At 46.9% G+C, this 18,304-nt stretch overlaps 1 protein-coding gene across 1 annotated transcript in view; it reads left to right on the top strand.

The window, feature by feature from the left end:
- The window catches only part of LOC111841889 (adhesion G protein-coupled receptor E5-like), a 29,876-nt gene extending 12,502 nt beyond the window's left edge, over positions 1 to 17,374 (top strand). The window contains exons 2-19 of the mRNA XM_072711793.1: positions 91 to 174; positions 829 to 978; positions 2,638 to 2,769; positions 4,306 to 4,455; positions 5,479 to 5,610; positions 8,829 to 8,960; positions 9,075 to 9,121; positions 9,222 to 9,329; positions 9,560 to 9,713; positions 10,729 to 10,848; positions 11,505 to 11,695; positions 11,869 to 12,033; positions 13,276 to 13,470; positions 13,967 to 14,184; positions 14,649 to 14,807; positions 15,280 to 15,448; positions 16,172 to 16,258; positions 16,331 to 17,374. Of these exons, the coding sequence (XP_072567894.1) occupies positions 91 to 174; positions 829 to 978; positions 2,638 to 2,769; positions 4,306 to 4,455; positions 5,479 to 5,610; positions 8,829 to 8,960; positions 9,075 to 9,121; positions 9,222 to 9,329; positions 9,560 to 9,713; positions 10,729 to 10,848; positions 11,505 to 11,695; positions 11,869 to 12,033; positions 13,276 to 13,470; positions 13,967 to 14,184; positions 14,649 to 14,807; positions 15,280 to 15,448; positions 16,172 to 16,258; positions 16,331 to 16,372 (2,435 nt within the window). The 3' untranslated portion in view covers positions 16,373 to 17,374. The remainder of the gene's footprint in view (positions 1 to 90; positions 175 to 828; positions 979 to 2,637; positions 2,770 to 4,305; positions 4,456 to 5,478; positions 5,611 to 8,828; positions 8,961 to 9,074; positions 9,122 to 9,221; positions 9,330 to 9,559; positions 9,714 to 10,728; positions 10,849 to 11,504; positions 11,696 to 11,868; positions 12,034 to 13,275; positions 13,471 to 13,966; positions 14,185 to 14,648; positions 14,808 to 15,279; positions 15,449 to 16,171; positions 16,259 to 16,330) is intronic.
- The last annotated feature ends 930 nt before the right edge of the window (positions 17,375 to 18,304 follow it).

Raw genomic sequence — 18,304 nt, 5'->3', positions numbered from 1 at the left:
TAAAAAATGATTATTTCTAATTTTATCAATGACCGTTTCCTTGATCCCACATTGCAAAGAGACTCAGGGGTCAATGTCCTTCTGCTTCAGGGCTTCACCTGTCACTGCTGCAGATGGCTGTGGGTTCGAACAGCTGCCCTTTTGGTCAAGAACGATTACAAGGAAAATGCAAAGGTGCGCAGTTCTCACAAAAACGAGCACACACATAAACATAATAGACAAGCACACACAGAGAAACACAGAGTCCATGTATTCATATCTTTATGGGGACTCTCCATTCATTTCCAGGGGCATAACCCTAATCCCAGCTATGACAACTTTATCCCCTACCCAGGCCTAGCCTTAACCATAAGTTAGGAGAATATACATAGGAGAATAAGAACATAAGAAATTTACAAAGGAGAGGAGGCCATTCGGCCCATCAAGCTCGTTTGGGGAGAACTTAACTAATAGCTCAGAGTTGTTAAAATCTTATCTAATCAAACAAAATACAAGCTAGCTTTTTGAGTGCAGTTACAGATTTTTATAAAATTGAGGTTATTCTTGTGGGGACCAATAACATGTCCCCACGAGGTGAAAACTTACAGACTTTAATACTAGTGTGGGGAAGTCGGGCCCTCACAATATACTAATAACAACAACATGAAAACACAAACAGACACTCATAAACACACACATATACAAAAACACATAAATGACACAGAGACACACACAACTGCACACAAAAACACACACACAACCGTACATCCACACATTAACCACCAGAGTTACTGTCTGCTTCGGACCTGATCTAAAGGAGACATAACCTGATGATCTTTCCTTGCACAGATGTTAACGAATGCATTCAGTTCCCCGGCATTTGTGGAATGAATGCCAGCTGTTCCAATACTGAGGGCAACTACTACTGCAAATGTGATGATGGGTTTGTGTCTACATCAAAAACTGACACCTTCACGGCTGTCAGTGGCTCCTGCATTGGTAAGAAATATGCCTTCATGTTTGTACTTCATAATATCTTCTATAAAAAGTGCTTTAATTGTCTAATAAATTATACTACCATGCTTTTCAAATGCCTATACTTCATGCTGTGAAACTTTTCATGCACATACACTTATGAGAATGAAGAGCCTCTTAATGAAGATATAACGGATTAGAATGAATAATGAGGTGATGGAGATTCAATGAAAGCATAAGCGTGTAGAATGGATATTAAGGAGGTGGAGCCACTCAATTAAGGAATGAGAGTGCAGAAGTTCCTCCTTCCTCCATGGGCACACCCTCCCTCTTCCTCTGCAGGCCCCCCCTCTCATCCACACCCTCCCTCTTCCTCTGCAGGCCCCCCCTCTCATCCTCACCCTCCCTCGTCCTCCACAGGCTCTCCCTCTCATCCTCACCCTGCCTCATCCTTCGCAGGCTCTCCCTCTCATCCTCACCCTCCCTCGTGCTTCGCAGGCTCTCCCTCTCATCCACACCCTCCCTCTTCCTCTGCTGGCCCCCCCTCTCATCCACACCCTCCCTCTTCCTCTGCAGGCCCCCCCTCTCATCCTCGTCCTCCACAGGCTCTCCCTCTCATCCTCACCCTGCCTCATCCTTCGCAGGCTCTCCCTCTCATCCACACCCTCCCTCATCCTTCGCAGACTCTCCCACTCATCCTCACCCTCCCTCTTCCTCCGCAGACTCTCCCTCTCATCCTCACCCTCCCTCTTCCTCCGCAGGCTCTCCCTCTCATCCACACCCTCCCTCATCCTTCTCAGGCTCTCCCTCTCATCCTCACCCTCCCTCTTCCTCTGCAGGCTCTCCCTCTCATTCTCAGCCTCCCTCTTCCTCCACAGGCTCTCCCTCTCATCCTCACCCTCCTTCTTCCTCCACAGGCTCTCCCTCTCATCCTCACCCTCCCACTTCCTCCGCAGGCTCTCCCTCTCATCCTCCCTCTTCCTCCACAGGCTCTCCCTCTCATCCGCACCCTCCCTCATCCTTCGCAGGCTCTCCCTCTCATCCTCACTCTCCCTCTTCTTCGCAGACTCTCCCTCTCATCCTTACCCTTCCTCGTCCTTTGCAGGCTCTCCCTCTCATCCTCACCCTCCCTCTTCCTCCGCAGGCTCTCCCTCTAATCCACACCCTCCGTCTTCTTCTGCAGGCTCTCCCTCTCATCCTCACCCTCCCTCTTCCTCCGCAGGCTCTCCCTCTCATCCACACCCTCCGTCTTCTTCTGCAGGCTCTCCCTGTCATCCACACCCTCCCTCTTCCTCCGCAGGCTCTCCCTCTCATCCACACCCTCCGTCTTCTTCTGCAGGCTCTCCCTGTCATCCACACCCTCCCTCTTCCTCCGCAGGCTCTCCCTGTCATCCTCACCCTCCCTCGTCCTTTGCAGGCTCTCCCTCTCATCCTCACCCTCCCTCATCCTTCGCAGGCTCTCCCTCTCATCCTCACCCTCCCTCATCCTTCGCAGGCTCTCCCTGTCATCCTCACCCTCCCTCTTCCTCCACAGGCTCTCCCTCTAATCCTCACTCTCCCTTTTCTCAAATAAAGACTGGCACAGATCATTATTAGTGCCACTCACAGGGTAGACCCCCCACCAGCCCCAGCCGAATATCCGCCGCAGGCTGACTGACTGACTATTGGTCCTTCCCCCACCAGACAGAAACGAGTGTCTGGATGTCATAGGCATCTGTGGCCCCAAGGCCAAATGCCAGAACACAATAGGATCCTACTACTGCTCCTGCCTTGTTGGTTACAGCCTGATAGTAGATCAGAAAATGTCCTGCACTGGTAAGTAAAGAGCTGCTGATACTGTATGTAGCTGAGTAAGGTGTAAGTTACTATAATAATGTGAGTAAACCTAGTCATGGTCAGGAGAGTGAACAGGGAGTGTAGTGAGTCACATCCAGGACAATAAGTGATGAGTGTAGTGATTTGCAACCAGGAGAGTACAGGCAAATGAGGTCCATCCCCTAATTCTGTCTTTATGTACATAGGCTGTAAAAATAATAATACAGCACACAATAATGATAATGATTATACAGTAATAATAAAAGAAACTACATAAGATACTGTATTGTACCTCAAGCTGACAAATTGCTGAATCACAGATGCTTTCATGAGCCTCACAAAGTAGTGTATGCATTCCCTATTGCGAAACGTTTTATTTAACTATAATATTTAATATAATAGGCTTGATGGCAATCCATTCATAAGTACGAATTGTGCGAAAGTCAGATGTTTTTAACCTGGAGTCTGCCTGTAAGTGATGACTAGCATGAGTCACAACCAGGAGAGTAAGTATATTGCCTCACAAGTTATAACCAGGAGAATAACGATGAGTGTGTATAGTCACAATCTGGAGAGCAAGTGATCAGTGTGGTGAATCACACCCAGGAGAGTAAGCTATGAGTGTGTTGAGTCACAATCTGGAGAGCAAGCGATGAGTGTGGTGAGTCACAACCAGGAGAGCAAGCAATGAGTGTGGTGAGTCACAACCAGGAGAGTAAGCGATGAGTGTGGTGAGTCACAACCTGGAGAGTAAGCGATGAGTGTGGTGAGTCACAACCAGGAAAGTAAGTGATGAGTGTGATGAGTCACAACCAGGAGAGCAAGCGATGAGTGTGGTGAGTCACAACCAGGAAAGTAAGTGATGAGTTTGATGAGTCACAACCAGAAGAGCAAGCGATGAGTGTGAGCAGATCTTATGTATCCGGCTGATATACAGCTCGTACCATCTCATACGGCTGCCCCAGTCCAGGTCATGGATGACTGGGTGGTTCCTCAGCACTCAGCGAGGTCCCTGGTCCCTTATTTATAGATCAATTCATGGAGAGTGCAGTGAGGGAGAAGTGAGAACATGGTGTTGAACATTATGTTGGCTGTACTATTTTATCTTTGCGTGTTTCAAAATGACAGAATAAGCAAAAATTGTCTAAGCAAAGTGTATGTGTACGGCTGAGCTACAGCCAAGAGCTCATGTTCTGCAGACCACCCCCTCTTTTTTAGCTATTAGATTGCAGTTATAGATTTTCATAAAATTGAGGTTATTTTTGTGGGGACCAAGATGTCCCCACAAGGTGAAAACTTACACGCTTTTATAGTAGTGTAGGGAGGTCTGGCCCCCGCAATATACTAATAACAACAACATGTAAACATAAACAGACACTCATAAACACACACATATTCAAAAACACATAAAAGACACAGAGACACACACAACTGCACACAAAAACACACACACATCCACACACTAACCACCAGAGTTACTGTCTGCTTCGGACCTGATCTAAAGGAGACATAACCTGATGATCTTTCCTTGCACAGATGTTAACGAATGCATTCAGTTCCCCGGCATTTGTGGAATGAATGCCAGCTGTTCCAATACTGAGGGCAACTACTACTGCAAATGTGATGATGGGTTTGTGTCTACATCAAAAACTGACACCTTCACGGCTGTCAGTGGCTCCTGCATTGGTAAGAAATATGCCTTCATGTTTGTACTTCATAATATCTTCTATAAAAAGTGCTTTAATTGTCTAACAAATTATACTATCGTGCTTTTCAAATGCCTATACTTCATGCTGTGATACTTCTCATGCACATACACTAATGAGGATGAGGTGCCTCTTAATGAAGATATAACGGATTAGAATGGATAATGAGGTGATGGAGACTCAATGAAAGCATAAGCGTGTAGAATGGATATTAAGGAGGTGGAGCCACTCAATTAAGGAATGAGAGTGCAGAAGTTCCCTCTTCCTCCATGGGCACACCCTCCCTCTTCCTCTGCAGGCTCTCCCTGTCATCCTCACCCTCCCTCGTCCTCCACAGGCTCTCCCTCTCATCCTCACCCTCCCTCGTCCTTCGCAGACTCTCCCTCTCATCCTCACCCTCCCTCTTCCTCCGCAGACTCTCCCTCTCATCCTCACCCTCCCTCTTCCTCCGCAGACTCTCCCTCTCATCCTCACCCTCCCTCTTCCTCCGCAGACTCTCCCTCTCATCCTCACCCTCCCTCTTCCTCCGCAGGCTCTCCCTGTCATCCTCACCCTCCCTCTTCCTCCGCAGGCTCTCCCTCTCATCCTCACCCTCCCTCATCCTTCGCAGACTCTCCCTCTCATCCTCACCCTCCCTCATCCTTCGCAGACTCTCCCTCTCATCCTCACCCTCCCTCTTCCTCTGCAGGCTCTCCCTCTCATCCTCACCCTCCCTCTTCCTCTGCAGATTCTCCCTCTCATCCTCACCCTCCCTCGTCCTTCGCAGGCTCTCCCTCTCATCCTCACCCTCCCTCTTCCTCCACAGGCTCTCCCTCTCATCCTCACCCTCCCTCTTCCTCCACAGGCTCTCCTTCTCACCCTCACTCTCCCTCTCTCCCTTTTCTCAAATAAAGACTGGCACAGATCATTATTAGTGCCACTCACTGGGTAGACACCCCCCACCAGCCCCAGCCGAATACCCGCCGCAGGCTGACTGACTGACTATTGGTCCTTCCCCCACCAGACAGAAACGAGTGTCTGGATGTCATAGGCATCTGTGGCCCCAAAGCCAAATGCCAGAACACAATAGGATCCTACTACTGCTCCTGCCTTGATGGTTACAGCCTGACAGGAGATCAGAACATGTCCTGCACTGGTAAGTAAAGAGCTGCTGACAGGGCTCTCAAACTTTGAGGACAGGCAAGAGTGACATTCCATAGGACGCCTTTTCATTGGTTGTTGTGTTCCGTTTAACCCAGATACAATAGTACTATTTTCTGATTGGCTATTGTGTAGGCCCTTTCTTTTTTTTGATTGGGTGGTAAGTGACAGGCTCTAATGGTGCGTTCGTTCTCTCCAAGTCGGAACTCGGATAAAAAACGTCACGAATAACCTCACTTCCCATCGGAAACACGCCTCTTTTATGACGTTTAAGTCGGACAAGATTTTGTTGTCCGAGTTGCCCCTGTGACGTAATTTCAACATGGCGGCTTGCACACTCAATAGTAATTCTATTTTATAAATCTTTAAAAATGTTTATTTTGTTAAATGTATTAATAGTTATAAATGTAATTGCACACGTTCAATTTAGAGAATACCATATCATGACCGTAAACAGTATCCTAGCATGCAATATCAGATTTTTAGCAGACTTGTTAGTGTCTTTGGTTTGTTTGTAGTTTGTTTCCCTCTCGAAAAAAGAATATTGCTATGAATGTACTAAAATATTTTATAAAGCTTTTAATGTGGTTTGACTAGTTCGTATTTCTTTTTTGATTGTCTCTCGGAAAAAATAATCTCACTCCAAATCTGCTAAAACATAAAGCAACAACACATAGCAGCGTGTTCATGGAGGCAGCCATGTTTGTTCTGAGATGTGGTAGCTCGAACGGGAGCTTGTCGGACGTGATGTCACTCAACTCAGAATTTCCGAGTTCCGAGAGAAAACAAACGCACCATTATGGCATTATGACTACAGCGGAGACGCGCTTGTTTTATAGTGAGGCGCTACTGTGCTGCGGTCTGAGAAATATTGGGCGCTGCAGCATATTAGCCTACAAATTATTTTTCCGCGTGAGAAATACAATGTGTGGCGGGAGTGCGTGACAAAACACTGAAAAGAGTGACTGTCACTATCAATGCGTGACACTTGAGAGCCCTGTGCTGATATGTAGCTGAGTAAGGTGTAAGTTACTACAATAATGTGAGTAAACCTAGTCAGGGTCAGGAGAGTGAACAGGGAGTGTAGTGAGGCACATCCAGGACAATAAGTGATGAGTGTAGTGATTTGCAACCAGGAGAGTACAGGCAAATGAGGTCCATCCCCTAATTCTGTCTTTATGTACATAGGCTGTAAAAATAATAATACAGCACACAATAATGATAATGATTATACAGTAATAATAAAAGAAACTACATAAGATACTGTATTGTACCTCAAGCTGACAAATTGCTGAATCACAGATGCTTTCATGAGCCTCACAAAGTAGTGTATGCATTCCCTATTGCAAACCGTTTTATTTAATAAGTACGTAATAAGTACGAATTGTGCGAAAGTCAGATGTTTTTAACCTGGAGTCTGCCTGTTTGTGATGACTGACATGAGTCACAACCAGGAGAGTAAGTATATTGCCTCACAAGTTATAACCAGGAGAATAACGATGAGTGTGTATAGTCACAACCTGGAGAGCAAGTGATCAGTGTGGTGAATCACAAGCAGGAGAGTAAGCTATGAGTGTGTTGAGTCACATCCTGGAGAGCAAGCGATGAGTGTGGTGAGTCACAACCAGGAGAGTAAGCGATCAGTGTGGTGAGTCACAACCAGGAGAGCAAGCGATGAATGTGGTGAGTCACAACCAGGAGAGTAAGCGATGAGTGAGGTGAGTCACAACCAGGAGAGCAAGCGGTGAGTGTGGTGAGTCACAACCAGGAGAGTAAGCGATGAGTGTGGTGAATCACAAGCAGGAGAGAAAGTGATGAGTGTGGTGAGTCACAACCAGGAGAGCAAACGATGAGTGTGGTGAGTCACAAACAGGAGAGCAAGCGGTGAGTATGGTGAATCAACCAGGAGATCAAGCGATGAGTGTGGTGAGTCACAACCAGGAGAGTAAGCGATGAGTGTGGTGAATCACAAGCAGGAGAGAAAGTGATGAGTGTGGTGAGTCACAACCAGGAGAGCAAACGATGAGTGTGGTGAGTCACAAACAGGAGAGCAAGCGATGAGTGTGGTGAATCACAAGCAGGAGAGCAAGCGATGCGTGTGGTGAATCACAAGCAGGAGAGCAAGCGATGAGTGTGGTGAATCACAACGAGGAGATCAAGCGATGAGTGTGGTGAGTCACAACCAGGAGAGCAAGCGATGAGTGTGGTGAGTCACAACCAGGAGAGCAAGCGATGAGTGTGGTGAATCACAAGCAGGAGAGCAAGCGATGCGTGTGGTGAATCACAAGCAGGAGAGCAAGCGATGAGTGTGGTGAATCACAAGCAGGAGAGCAAGCGATGAGTGTGGTGAATCACAACCAGGAGATCAAGCGATGAGTGTGGTGAGTCACAACCAGGAGAGCAAGCGATGAGTGTGGTGAATCACAAGCAGGAGAGCAAGCGATGAGTGTGGTGAATCACAAGCAGGAGAGCAAGCGATGAGTGTGGTGAATCACAAGCAGGAGAGCAAGCGATGTGTGTGGTGAATCACAACCAGGAGATCAAGCGATGAGTGTGGTGAGTCACAACCAGGAGAGCAAGCGATGAGTGTGGTGAATCACAAGCAGGAGAGCAAGTGATGAGTGTGGTGAGTCACAACCAGGAGAGCAAGTGATGAGTGTGGTGAGTCACAACCAGGAGAGCAAGCGATGAGTGTGGTGAGTCACAACCAGGAGAGCAAGTGATGAGTGTGGTGAGTCACAACCAGGAGAGCAAGCGATGAGTGTGGTGAATCACAAGCAGGAGAGCAAGTGATGAGTGTGGTGAGTCACAACCAGGAGAGCAAGTGATGAGTGTGGTGAGTCACAACCAGGAGAGCAAGTGATGAGTGTGGTGAGTCACAACCAGGAGAGTAAGCGATGAGTGTGAGGAGATCTTATGTTTCTGGGTGATATACAGCTCGTACCATCTCATACGGCTGCCCCAGTCCAGCTCATGGATGACTGGGTGGTTCCTCAACACTCAGCGAGTTTTTATTATAGATGACTTCTTTATTTCTTCCTTATTTATAGATGAATTCATGGAGAGTGCAGTGAGTGAGAACATGGTATTGAACATGTTGGCTGTACTAGTTTATCTTTGGTGTTTCAAAATGACAGAATCAGCAAAGTCTATGTGTACGGCTGAGCTACAGCCATGAGCTCATTTCAGCACACCACCCCCTCTCTCCTTCAGACATAAACGAGTGTCTCGTTGATGCATCCATCTGTGGGACGCTGGGACTGTGCCGAAATGAGGACGGAGGCTACAGGTGCCAGTGCAACACTGGTACCAGCAACTTTGGGGACAAGCGGGCCCACTGTGTAGGTGAGAGATGGGTGGGGGTTTCTGTGCTCTCTGAAAGGAGCCCCCCGTGCCAGACGTGTGTCACTCCAGCAGGAACAGTCAGTAACTCAGCTTTCTGGGGTTTTTGTCCTACAGAGTTACAGTGTCAGTTGTACAACCAATCTGCTGAGGCAGATCAACAGGTGCAGTACCATCACTCACAGAATATCTATCAAAAGGCTTGGTGCTTTTAGCAGCATAAATGAGTCCCCCTAAGCTTCACCTATGCCTTTTTTCCCTCAGACCCTACTGGGCCTCGACAGTGTCTTGTCGCTTATGAGGAACAGCTGTTTGGAGCTGAGCCAGATGACTGGAGGAGGAGGACAGATGAATGGAGAGATATTGTTACAGGTAACAAACTGTTGATGATTAATGGCACATCCTGCATTCTCTCATAGGAGCAAAACACATCCCTGTATGTTATGCACAGTTTCCACTAACAGTTGGTTCTGATCAGAGTCACGTAAGAGCAGTCACCACTCAGCTACATAACACCATACACACGACAGATGCTGCACATTAGCTAAGATGTGACTACTGCTACTTCCTCCAACACTGCCCTGTCTCTTGTCCTGATGAAGAGAGTGTTGAAGGCCAGCGATACCCTCCTGTCCAGTGAGACCCTGCAGCACAAAGGCCATGTGAGCAAGCTACTGAGCTCCATGGAGAACATGCTCAGGCTTATTGGACCACAGCTGAGAGGGAATCACACCAGGATGCAGACCCACCACGCAGGTACAGATACATACCTGCCCTCCTGTCATTCCCCTAACCAAAAGTTCAGTCCATTAATGGAGGAACAGCCATCAGTTATTTATTTTCATGTATGGCTTGGGGGGGGGGGGGGGGGGGCGGTTGGTCCCAGGGCAGCTGATGGGTTCAGTACATATAGTGACCTGCACCCTCCAGCACTCTAACCCCATTCTCATGTTCTTCTCTGTGCTTCCTCATGCTGCCACCAAAACTATGGTCATCTGTCTTATTGTCTTCCCTCTGACTATTTTTCATTGCCACCATCCATCCATATAACACCCTTACCCCAAGCTCCCCAGCGATGATGTTCTGCTTGCCGTCCCACCTTGTGTATTGTTATTGAAATCAACAGCCCTTTGTTTCCAGAGAGAATAACCTCCCAAATGCAGGCTTCCTCTGTGGGATTTGGACCTGCAGGCTTTAACACCTTATACTTAATATGCATTTAGAACCCACAAACACACACAGACACATACAGGTGTGGTGACACTTACACCATTGTGTACCATTATTCATTGTGTAGACCACTGGCTTTGAAAAAAAATGTCACTGCAAAGTTCTACAACTTTAGTAATCAAATCACATGTGTTTCAATTAAATGAATTTGTACACTTAATGTCTCAGTCACCTATGTGTAGCCAACCCTTTAGTGTATAAGCTCCAGAGCTCAAAAGTATTACAAATGTTTATAATGTGTTTCTATTGCAATACCTCAGCACCTCTGAAAATAGTTTTTTGAAAAGTGTATGTTTACATTTGATTTAAACAAAAAACAGAAGAATGACAGACTAAATAGTCTCAGATTATTGATGCTGAGTTCATGCTGAATAAAAACATATGACGCACTTTGGGATAAATGTTTTTTAGATGGTGAAATATATAAAAATGTCAAGCGATGTCAGACCCCCTCCAAAGTGGCTGTCAGGCCTCACACCCCAGAGGGTTAATCAGCAGATCATGCGTAATGCATGCTGATGGACACACTTTGTTCATGCAGAAGTGGAAGTCCTGGTGCGGAGGGAGAGAAGCCCCCCTCAGGGCCCCATCCACCTCTCCACTGAGCATGTCCAGCTGAGCACCACGTGGGAGAACGCCATGGGCGCCTCCACATACCCAGGTACCCAGCTCATCTCACTATCCAGGTCAAGACTGACTTCAGTGAAAAGTAACCCTCTGCTTATGCATATACCTGTGTGTCTGTTCTATCGCTTGTTTTAACAAGAGGTTTTATACATTGTCGCAAAGTAAATGCAGCAAATTTGATTGGTAGCTAAAATTATAACTAGCAGCCACAGTATGGGGCATCAGAAGCATGATTTTAGCAGATGTTTTGTGGCAGTCATATCCTCTTGAGATTCAGGGGAGAAGAAAATCATATTGATTTAAAAATTTTGATTTGACAGGAAGAGGAGGTTGGCAAGGTCACACCTGCAAACATGTAACGTCTTAAAGCTCTAACTGTCCTCTTTAAGAAACAGCAGGAATTTACAGAGTGGCATGTGCAGTATGAGAGATATGAGCAAAAAATAGTGTCCTCTACAGGGGACAGAGACAAATTGCTGGACCTCAGGGGGATAGTGATAGCGGAAATCGAATGGAGGAGCAGTAGTCTTTAGCAGTAGTTCTATGCAGAATTCATGCTTGATGCCAGTATTCAGCAGGATTAACTCTTCATAACTTCCGCTGCCCCTAGTGAATAACAATTATTATGGACAGTGCGCTGTCTTTTCGGAGCAGTGTGTCTGACGCTGAGCTGTATTTTACATTGAGCAGGATTTGCTGTTGTCTCCATGGTGATCTACAAGAACTTGGAGTCCTCTACAAATGGCTCCTCCCATGGGATGGGCAAGGCAGATGATAAAATGCATTTGCTGATCAATTCTAAAGTGGTCACAGTTTATACAAGTAACCCAAACAGCAGTCACCTTTCCACACCTGTAAATTTCACCTTTTCTCACCTGAAGGTAAGAATTCTGACAAGTTTGGTGTCATAAATCAAAGGCCTATTGCTTTGTTTACAATCTAGATTAACAGTCACTCTAGAGTAATTTGACATTAAGTTCAACAGCTGAAACAATGCAGGTAAATGACCATCTTGGGAGAGGTTGAAGCGTGATGTGTATCTGCTCTCTCTCAGAATAGGGAGGCCCAACAAGTTTGTGTGTACTGGGATTCAACCAGCAGTGGTGGGGCCTGGTCACCACAGGGATGTGTCATGGTGGACTCTAACAGCACGCACACCATCTGCTCCTGCGACCATCTCAGCAGCTTCGCTGTGCTCATGGCGCTCCATGAGATCAAGGTGAGCAAGCTGAGGCCTGACACCATCGATGTACAAATTCATTTATATTTACATTTTTTACATGTATTTGCATTACATTTATTCAGCAGACATCGTAGGCCTAAATTTAGGTACAAGTGCTGCTGGGTGGAACTTCCAGTGAGCCACCAGAAACCAGTGCACGATAATATTGGAGCAAGAGCTATTCAGGGCATCGTGAGAACCAAGACAGTTACTCAGATCAAAACACCATGAGGGTTGAGTTCTTACCAGATCAGGAGATTGCTGTTCTGTGGTCAGCAAAGTATAGTTACTCATCGTATAATTATCTGTAAGCTCCTAGCAGACCTTGAACGAGACAGCGTTGATGGTCCAAGCAGTACACTGATGTTGTAATGCAGTGGCATGCTCCACCTAGTGGTGTGAGGTGTAAAATGCTTGTGAATCTAGGCTACAATATCAGTGCGACACAGAAATGTGAGTCAAGATGGCGGTGTCCTCTGGAGGGAGTGTCAGGTATAGCTGGGGGCCATCTGTGTAATAGTGGTGGAAGAAGCCATGTGACTGACAGATTAGACCTAGAGAGGCAGTGTACAGGGAGAAGAGGAGGGCAGGGCTAAACCTATGAACAAACTGGTTGTTACCTTTATGTGACTTAGATGCCTCTACATTGTAAGGAACTGGAAAAGATCCACCTAATAGGTACCGTAAGATCGAACCATCTCAGAGCAGTCCCTGTGATACCAAGCTGAAGGACAGTGGACAGGAGGATCTGGTGGGCAAAAACAGGTTACAAAAACAGCCAGGAGGACAGGCTCAGTGGTGTACATGGTTCTGTGGGTTAAGACTCTGTGCCTGTGATCGCAAGGTTGCTGGTTCAAATCCCTGTCTGCCCGAGTGCTGTCACTCTTAAGCCCCAACTGCCCCCCCCCCTTGCATTGTTGTATGGTGCTTTTCATAAAAGCATCTGCTAAATGATGGTGGTCTGCTGAATAGTTCTTTGGGCTGCATTGTTAATTCCCCACTCAAAGGCCAAGGGCCTGATTTAAGCCTCAGCTCTGTGGCTGCTTGTTGGGCTTCTGGTTTCTCTCCCAGCACCTCTGGGTATTTAGTTGCCCCCAGTATAATATGTGTGAGACAGGCAAAGCTCCATGTTACATTGATGGGTGGGCAGTTATTCAAAATTGTGCTCCCCTTAGCTATGTGGTAGCATCATACCAGCACTACAGAAGTCAAAGACCACTTCCTGTCTGCTCCATACAGGGCACCTTCCAGCTGCAGGTCATCACATGGGTGGGGCTGTCCCTGTCCCTAGTGTGTCTCTTCCTCTGCATCGTCACCTTCTCCTGCTGCCGCTCCATCCAGGGGACCCGGAATACCATCCATCTTCACCTGTGCATCAGCCTCTTCATTGCAGACCTTATCTTCCTCACTGGGATCTCCAGCACTCATGACAGGGTGCGTGTCTCTGTCTGTAAACATCCGTGTGGTCTTCTGATGTGCAGTGATTAAGCACTGACGCAAGAGCTGTTACCAGGGCTACACAGATGTTTACTTAATGTAAGCAAACAAGGTTAGATTGCATATCAGTGTCATACAAGAGCAGGAGCCTGTACTACGAAGCGGGGTTACTGGCTTATCGGGGTAACTTGTCGAATTTAAGGTAGTCTGGGCAAAATGTAAGTGAATGAATATGAAGTCCATTTAAACTGTGATACATTAAATCCGACAAGTTACCCCGATAAACCAGTAACCCCGCTTCGTAGTACAGGCCACAGGAGTAACGTAAACACAGGAGCATGCCCAAGCTTTCTGGCGGCATTGGCCCTTGTCTTGTGGGCTCACAGCACTGCAAAGTGCTTCTTATCTTCCTTGGTACCTTCCACTGAGCTACAGTTGTTATTTATTTGAGTGGTATTTGTGTTTGTAAGCTCCACCTCTTTGCTCTCTCCAGCATGCCTGTGCCTTCGTAGCGGGGCTCCTCCACCTGTTCTTCCTGTCTGCCTTCTGCTGGATGTGTCTGGAGGGCATTCAGTTATACCGGATGGTGGTACTGGTCTTCAACACCACCCTGAGATTTGGCTACATGCTGACAGTCGGCTATGGGTTGCCACTGCTCATTGTGGCCATATCGGCCATTGCCTACTCAGGGGGATATGGGACGCAAGACTAGTGAGTAACAATAAGACAGGCCTGCATAGAGACAATGTCTTAAGAGTGTAAACATAATACAGGCCTAAAGATGATGTTCTAACAGTATCCACATAGGACAGGCCTAAAGATGATGTTCTAACAGTATCACATAGGACAGGCCTAATGATGATGTTCTAACAGTATCCACATAGGACAGGCCTAATGATGATGTTCTAACAGTATCCACGTAGAACAGGCCTAAAGATGATGTTCTAACAGTATCACATAGGACAGGCCTAAAGATGATGTTCTAACAGTATCACATAGGACAGGCTTAAAGATGATGTCCTAACAGTATCCACATGGGACAGGTCTAATGATGATGTCCTCACAGTATTCAGACAGGACCGGCCCACATATAAACAGAACAGCTATATCCATATGAGACTGCAGAATATGGTGTTCTACCAGCAGAACAATCATCGTGGTATTTCTATCTTCAGCTGTTGGCTGAGCCTTGAACGGGGATTCATCTGGAGCTTCCTGGGTCCTGTGTGTGTCATCATCATTGTCAATGTCATCTTCTTCATCATCACTCTGTTCAAGCTCGCACAGAAGTTCTCCAGTCTAAACCCGGACCTGTCCATACTACGCAAGATCAAGTGCGTGTGTTTGTGTGTTGCGTGGATATTAATATTACTGTGTCTGTAGGCCCAGCATGAATATTAGTATTACTGTGTGCTTGCATGTGTCAGCCTTTTCATTTTTGGGATAGGTTCCAGACTTACTGTGACTGTACTGCCATGCCAAGCATGGACCCATTCAGTGGACCATCAGATGTTAAGGTCCTACTGCTTATCCATGAGTTCACTGTTCCTTTTCTGCACGTATGATGTGCTGGAGGCAGACTGCTGAAAGCTGCCCTGATGGTCCATGTGGCTTGAATAGTCCCCTTTGCTCGCATCCTGCTTCTAATGTAGTTCACAGATGAATTGCTGATTTTATGCGAATAGAAGTTAGAAAAAGTTGGATGAAAATCCCCAATGATTCCATCTGAATGCCAAGCTGATCCAGCTTGTCTGCCTTGCCATGCCTGTAGTGCTGGCTCTGATGAGCTCGTCTCACTCCCTCCAGGACATTCACCATCACTGCCATTGCCCAGCTGTGTGTCCTGGGCACCATGTGGATCTTCGGCTATTTCCAGTTTGAGGAGAGCACACTGGTCATGTCCTACCTCTTCACCATGCTCAACAGCCTGCAGGGCGTGCTGATCTTTATCATGCACTGCCTGCTTTCCAAACAGGTGTGTCTGTCCATCAGAGAGATCTTACCACAGAAGAAATAGGCCTTATTGATTATCATACAGTACCTGCCGTGAGATTTTGGTTTATTTTGTTTAGTATATACTTTATTATATGTTACTTCATCTATCAATGCATATTCTAATCACTTATTCAGTGTCATAAACATATTACTAAATGTATGAATATATTCTATGTATCAGAAAGTTTTTTTTATTATGATCAAATAAATATTGAAGTCTTTTAATGGGGCTGGTGTTTCAGCAAGCAGCATTGGTGCCTCATGCCTCTGTAGGTGGGGGCTTCAATGCCACCTCTGCCATGTGTATTTCGAGGTTACATGTTCTCCTCATGTTGTGTGGACTTTGCATGTCTTCACTATGTTGTGTGGAGGTTGCATGTTCTCCTGGTGCTGTGTGGATGTTGCATGTTCTCCCCATGTTGTGTGGACTTTGCATGTCTTCACCATGTTGTATGAAGGTTGCATGTTCTCCTTGTGCTGTGTGGAGGTAACATGTCCTCCCCGTGTTCTCTGGAGTTTGCATGTTCTCCCTGTGGACTTCCCGCAGTCCCGGTTTTAGCTGCCTGTAGGGTTGAAATACCAATGTATCTTGCTGTGATTCTGGTCAGATCACTGCACTGATGCACAATAATGCAAATATACAGAAGCACAATGTTCAAAAGAGTGACATGGGCTGAACTGAGCTCTCCACTGCCTCCTGCAGGTGAGGGAGGAGTATGCCCGCTTCCTGTCCTGCATCCCCATGAAGAAGAAGAGGAAAGACAAGTACTCAGAGTGTAGCAGCTCTCAGGTGAGTCAAATTCTGAATCAGTAAAACGGTATCTGAATTTTTACACTGATTAACCTTTGACTTTTACCACAGGCCTTGCGGATGACACAGAGCACAGGAGAGTCGCAGGCCTGAGATCGCAACACCTCACACCACAAAGTATTTTTATTTGTGCTGGACACTGTGACCCTGTATCATTCCCATCTGGACCTCCAAAGGAACCTTCACGTACCTCCCACAGTGGATCACACCTGCTCTGCCTTTAACCACACCCCTTTATCTGGCCACAGACAGTCAACCCATAAGACTGTTTCAGTATGGGCAGTATAAGAAGTCTATTTATAAATGAAGATAAAGCTCCATAAATATCCATTCACTCATCCATCTTCCCACCACTTCTGGCCAAGGTCATGGGGGAGCTGCAACCTGGCCATGGCAGTGCACGCTGCGGACGGGATGTAAGACGTGTGTAATTCTCTCTCTCTCTCTTCGTCTTCATTCTGACACAAAGCTACCAGCCACCATTTCCTTATACTTACCCAGAGAGGCGAATGGGCCAGGCTTTCATCATGAAGACTGTCGCTTTGCATGGGAGGAGTGGTGCTCTGACACACCTAAACATTAGCTACCAAAGGCCGTACTATATATCAACTTTATTTATTGTACTTTTCTGTAAACATTATTCCTTTACATAAACAGTCTATGAAAAGGTTTTACATGACCACTGCTCCAATGTTCCAGAGTGTAGCCCTAAATAAAGACACATTCAGGTTTAAATAGAGCAATTCGGTATAATGAATAACTGCTTGTTTAGTTATGGGCACGATATTCTGGAAGCCACCCCAGGAAACACAGGAGAGGGACAGTTTTTATTTGTATATATGAATATACTGCAGATTATATATGTTGCGACAGTTTCAGAGGAAGAATATTAAATCAGATTTTTTATGGTTCTTGATTTGTCGTGCATAAGAATCAGTTGAATTTTCAATTTGTTGAAAAATAAATTAGCTCTGCATCTCTATTTTCTGTTACGTATATTTTATATTTCCTCAAAAAATGTGAAGATGTATTGTACTTTAGGTTTATTTTTGCAAAATTTTATAAAATATTTCTGTCTTAAATGCAGACCCTTTACTCTATTTTAATGTGTCATTGATTCCCTTGGTGTGAGAGTGTTTGGTAGTAAAGGTGTGTAGATAAATGCAGTAGATAAATGGCCAGTTCAACTACATTTTATTCACCAGTTCTTCAAGGTTGGTAAAAAAAAATAAAAAATACAGTTGCTGATGCCCGCTTGGCTTGGGGGAGGGGGGGGGGACTCTGAAGGTCCCCAAATGGAAGGTCCACAGATGGGAATGCTAGGGTCCACAAAGGGTAATAGGGTAGCAGGCTGACAGCAGGGAGCACAGTGCACACAGCACAAGACAGCGCAGGCAGCACAGGGCAGCGGGCAAACAGCGCAGGGCAGCGAGTAGACAGCTGAGGGCAGGGGAAAGCATAGGGCAAAGGGCAGAGGGCAGACAGCACAAGGCAGAGGGCAAGCAGCACAGGGTTGTGAGCAGACAGCACAGGGCAAGGGAAAGCACAGGGCAGCGGGCAGATAGCACAGTGCAGCACAAAGCAGTGGACAGGCAGTGGGCAGAGAGCAAAGGGAAGCGGGCAGGCAGTACAGGGCAGCGGGCAGGGAGCACAGAGCAGTGGGCAGGCAGTACAGGGCAGCGGGCAGGGAGCACAGAGCAGTGGGCAGGCAGTACAGGGCAGCGGGCAGGGAGCACAGAGCAGTGGGCAGGCAGTACAGGGCAGCGGGCAGGGAGCACAGAGCAGTGGGCAGGCAGTACAGGGCAGCGGGCAGGGAGCACAGAGCAGTGGGCAGGCAGTACAGGGCAGCGGGCAGGGAGCACAGAGCAGTGGGCAGGCAGTACAGGGCAGCGGGCAGGGAGCACAGAGCAGTGGGCAGGCAGTACAGGGCAGCGGGCAGGGAGCACAGAGCAATGCACTGGCAGCACAGGGCAGAGCAGCAACCAGGCAGCATAGGGAAGTGGGCAGGTAGCACCAGAGAGGAGC

The sequence above is a fragment of the Paramormyrops kingsleyae genome, chromosome 5 (assembly GCF_048594095.1).
Source record: "Paramormyrops kingsleyae isolate MSU_618 chromosome 5, PKINGS_0.4, whole genome shotgun sequence".
Classification (NCBI taxonomy): domain Eukaryota; kingdom Metazoa; phylum Chordata; class Actinopteri; order Osteoglossiformes; family Mormyridae; genus Paramormyrops; species Paramormyrops kingsleyae.
Note: the sequence above shows the minus strand (reverse complement) of the source record. Positions and strands in the feature narration are given on the sequence as shown.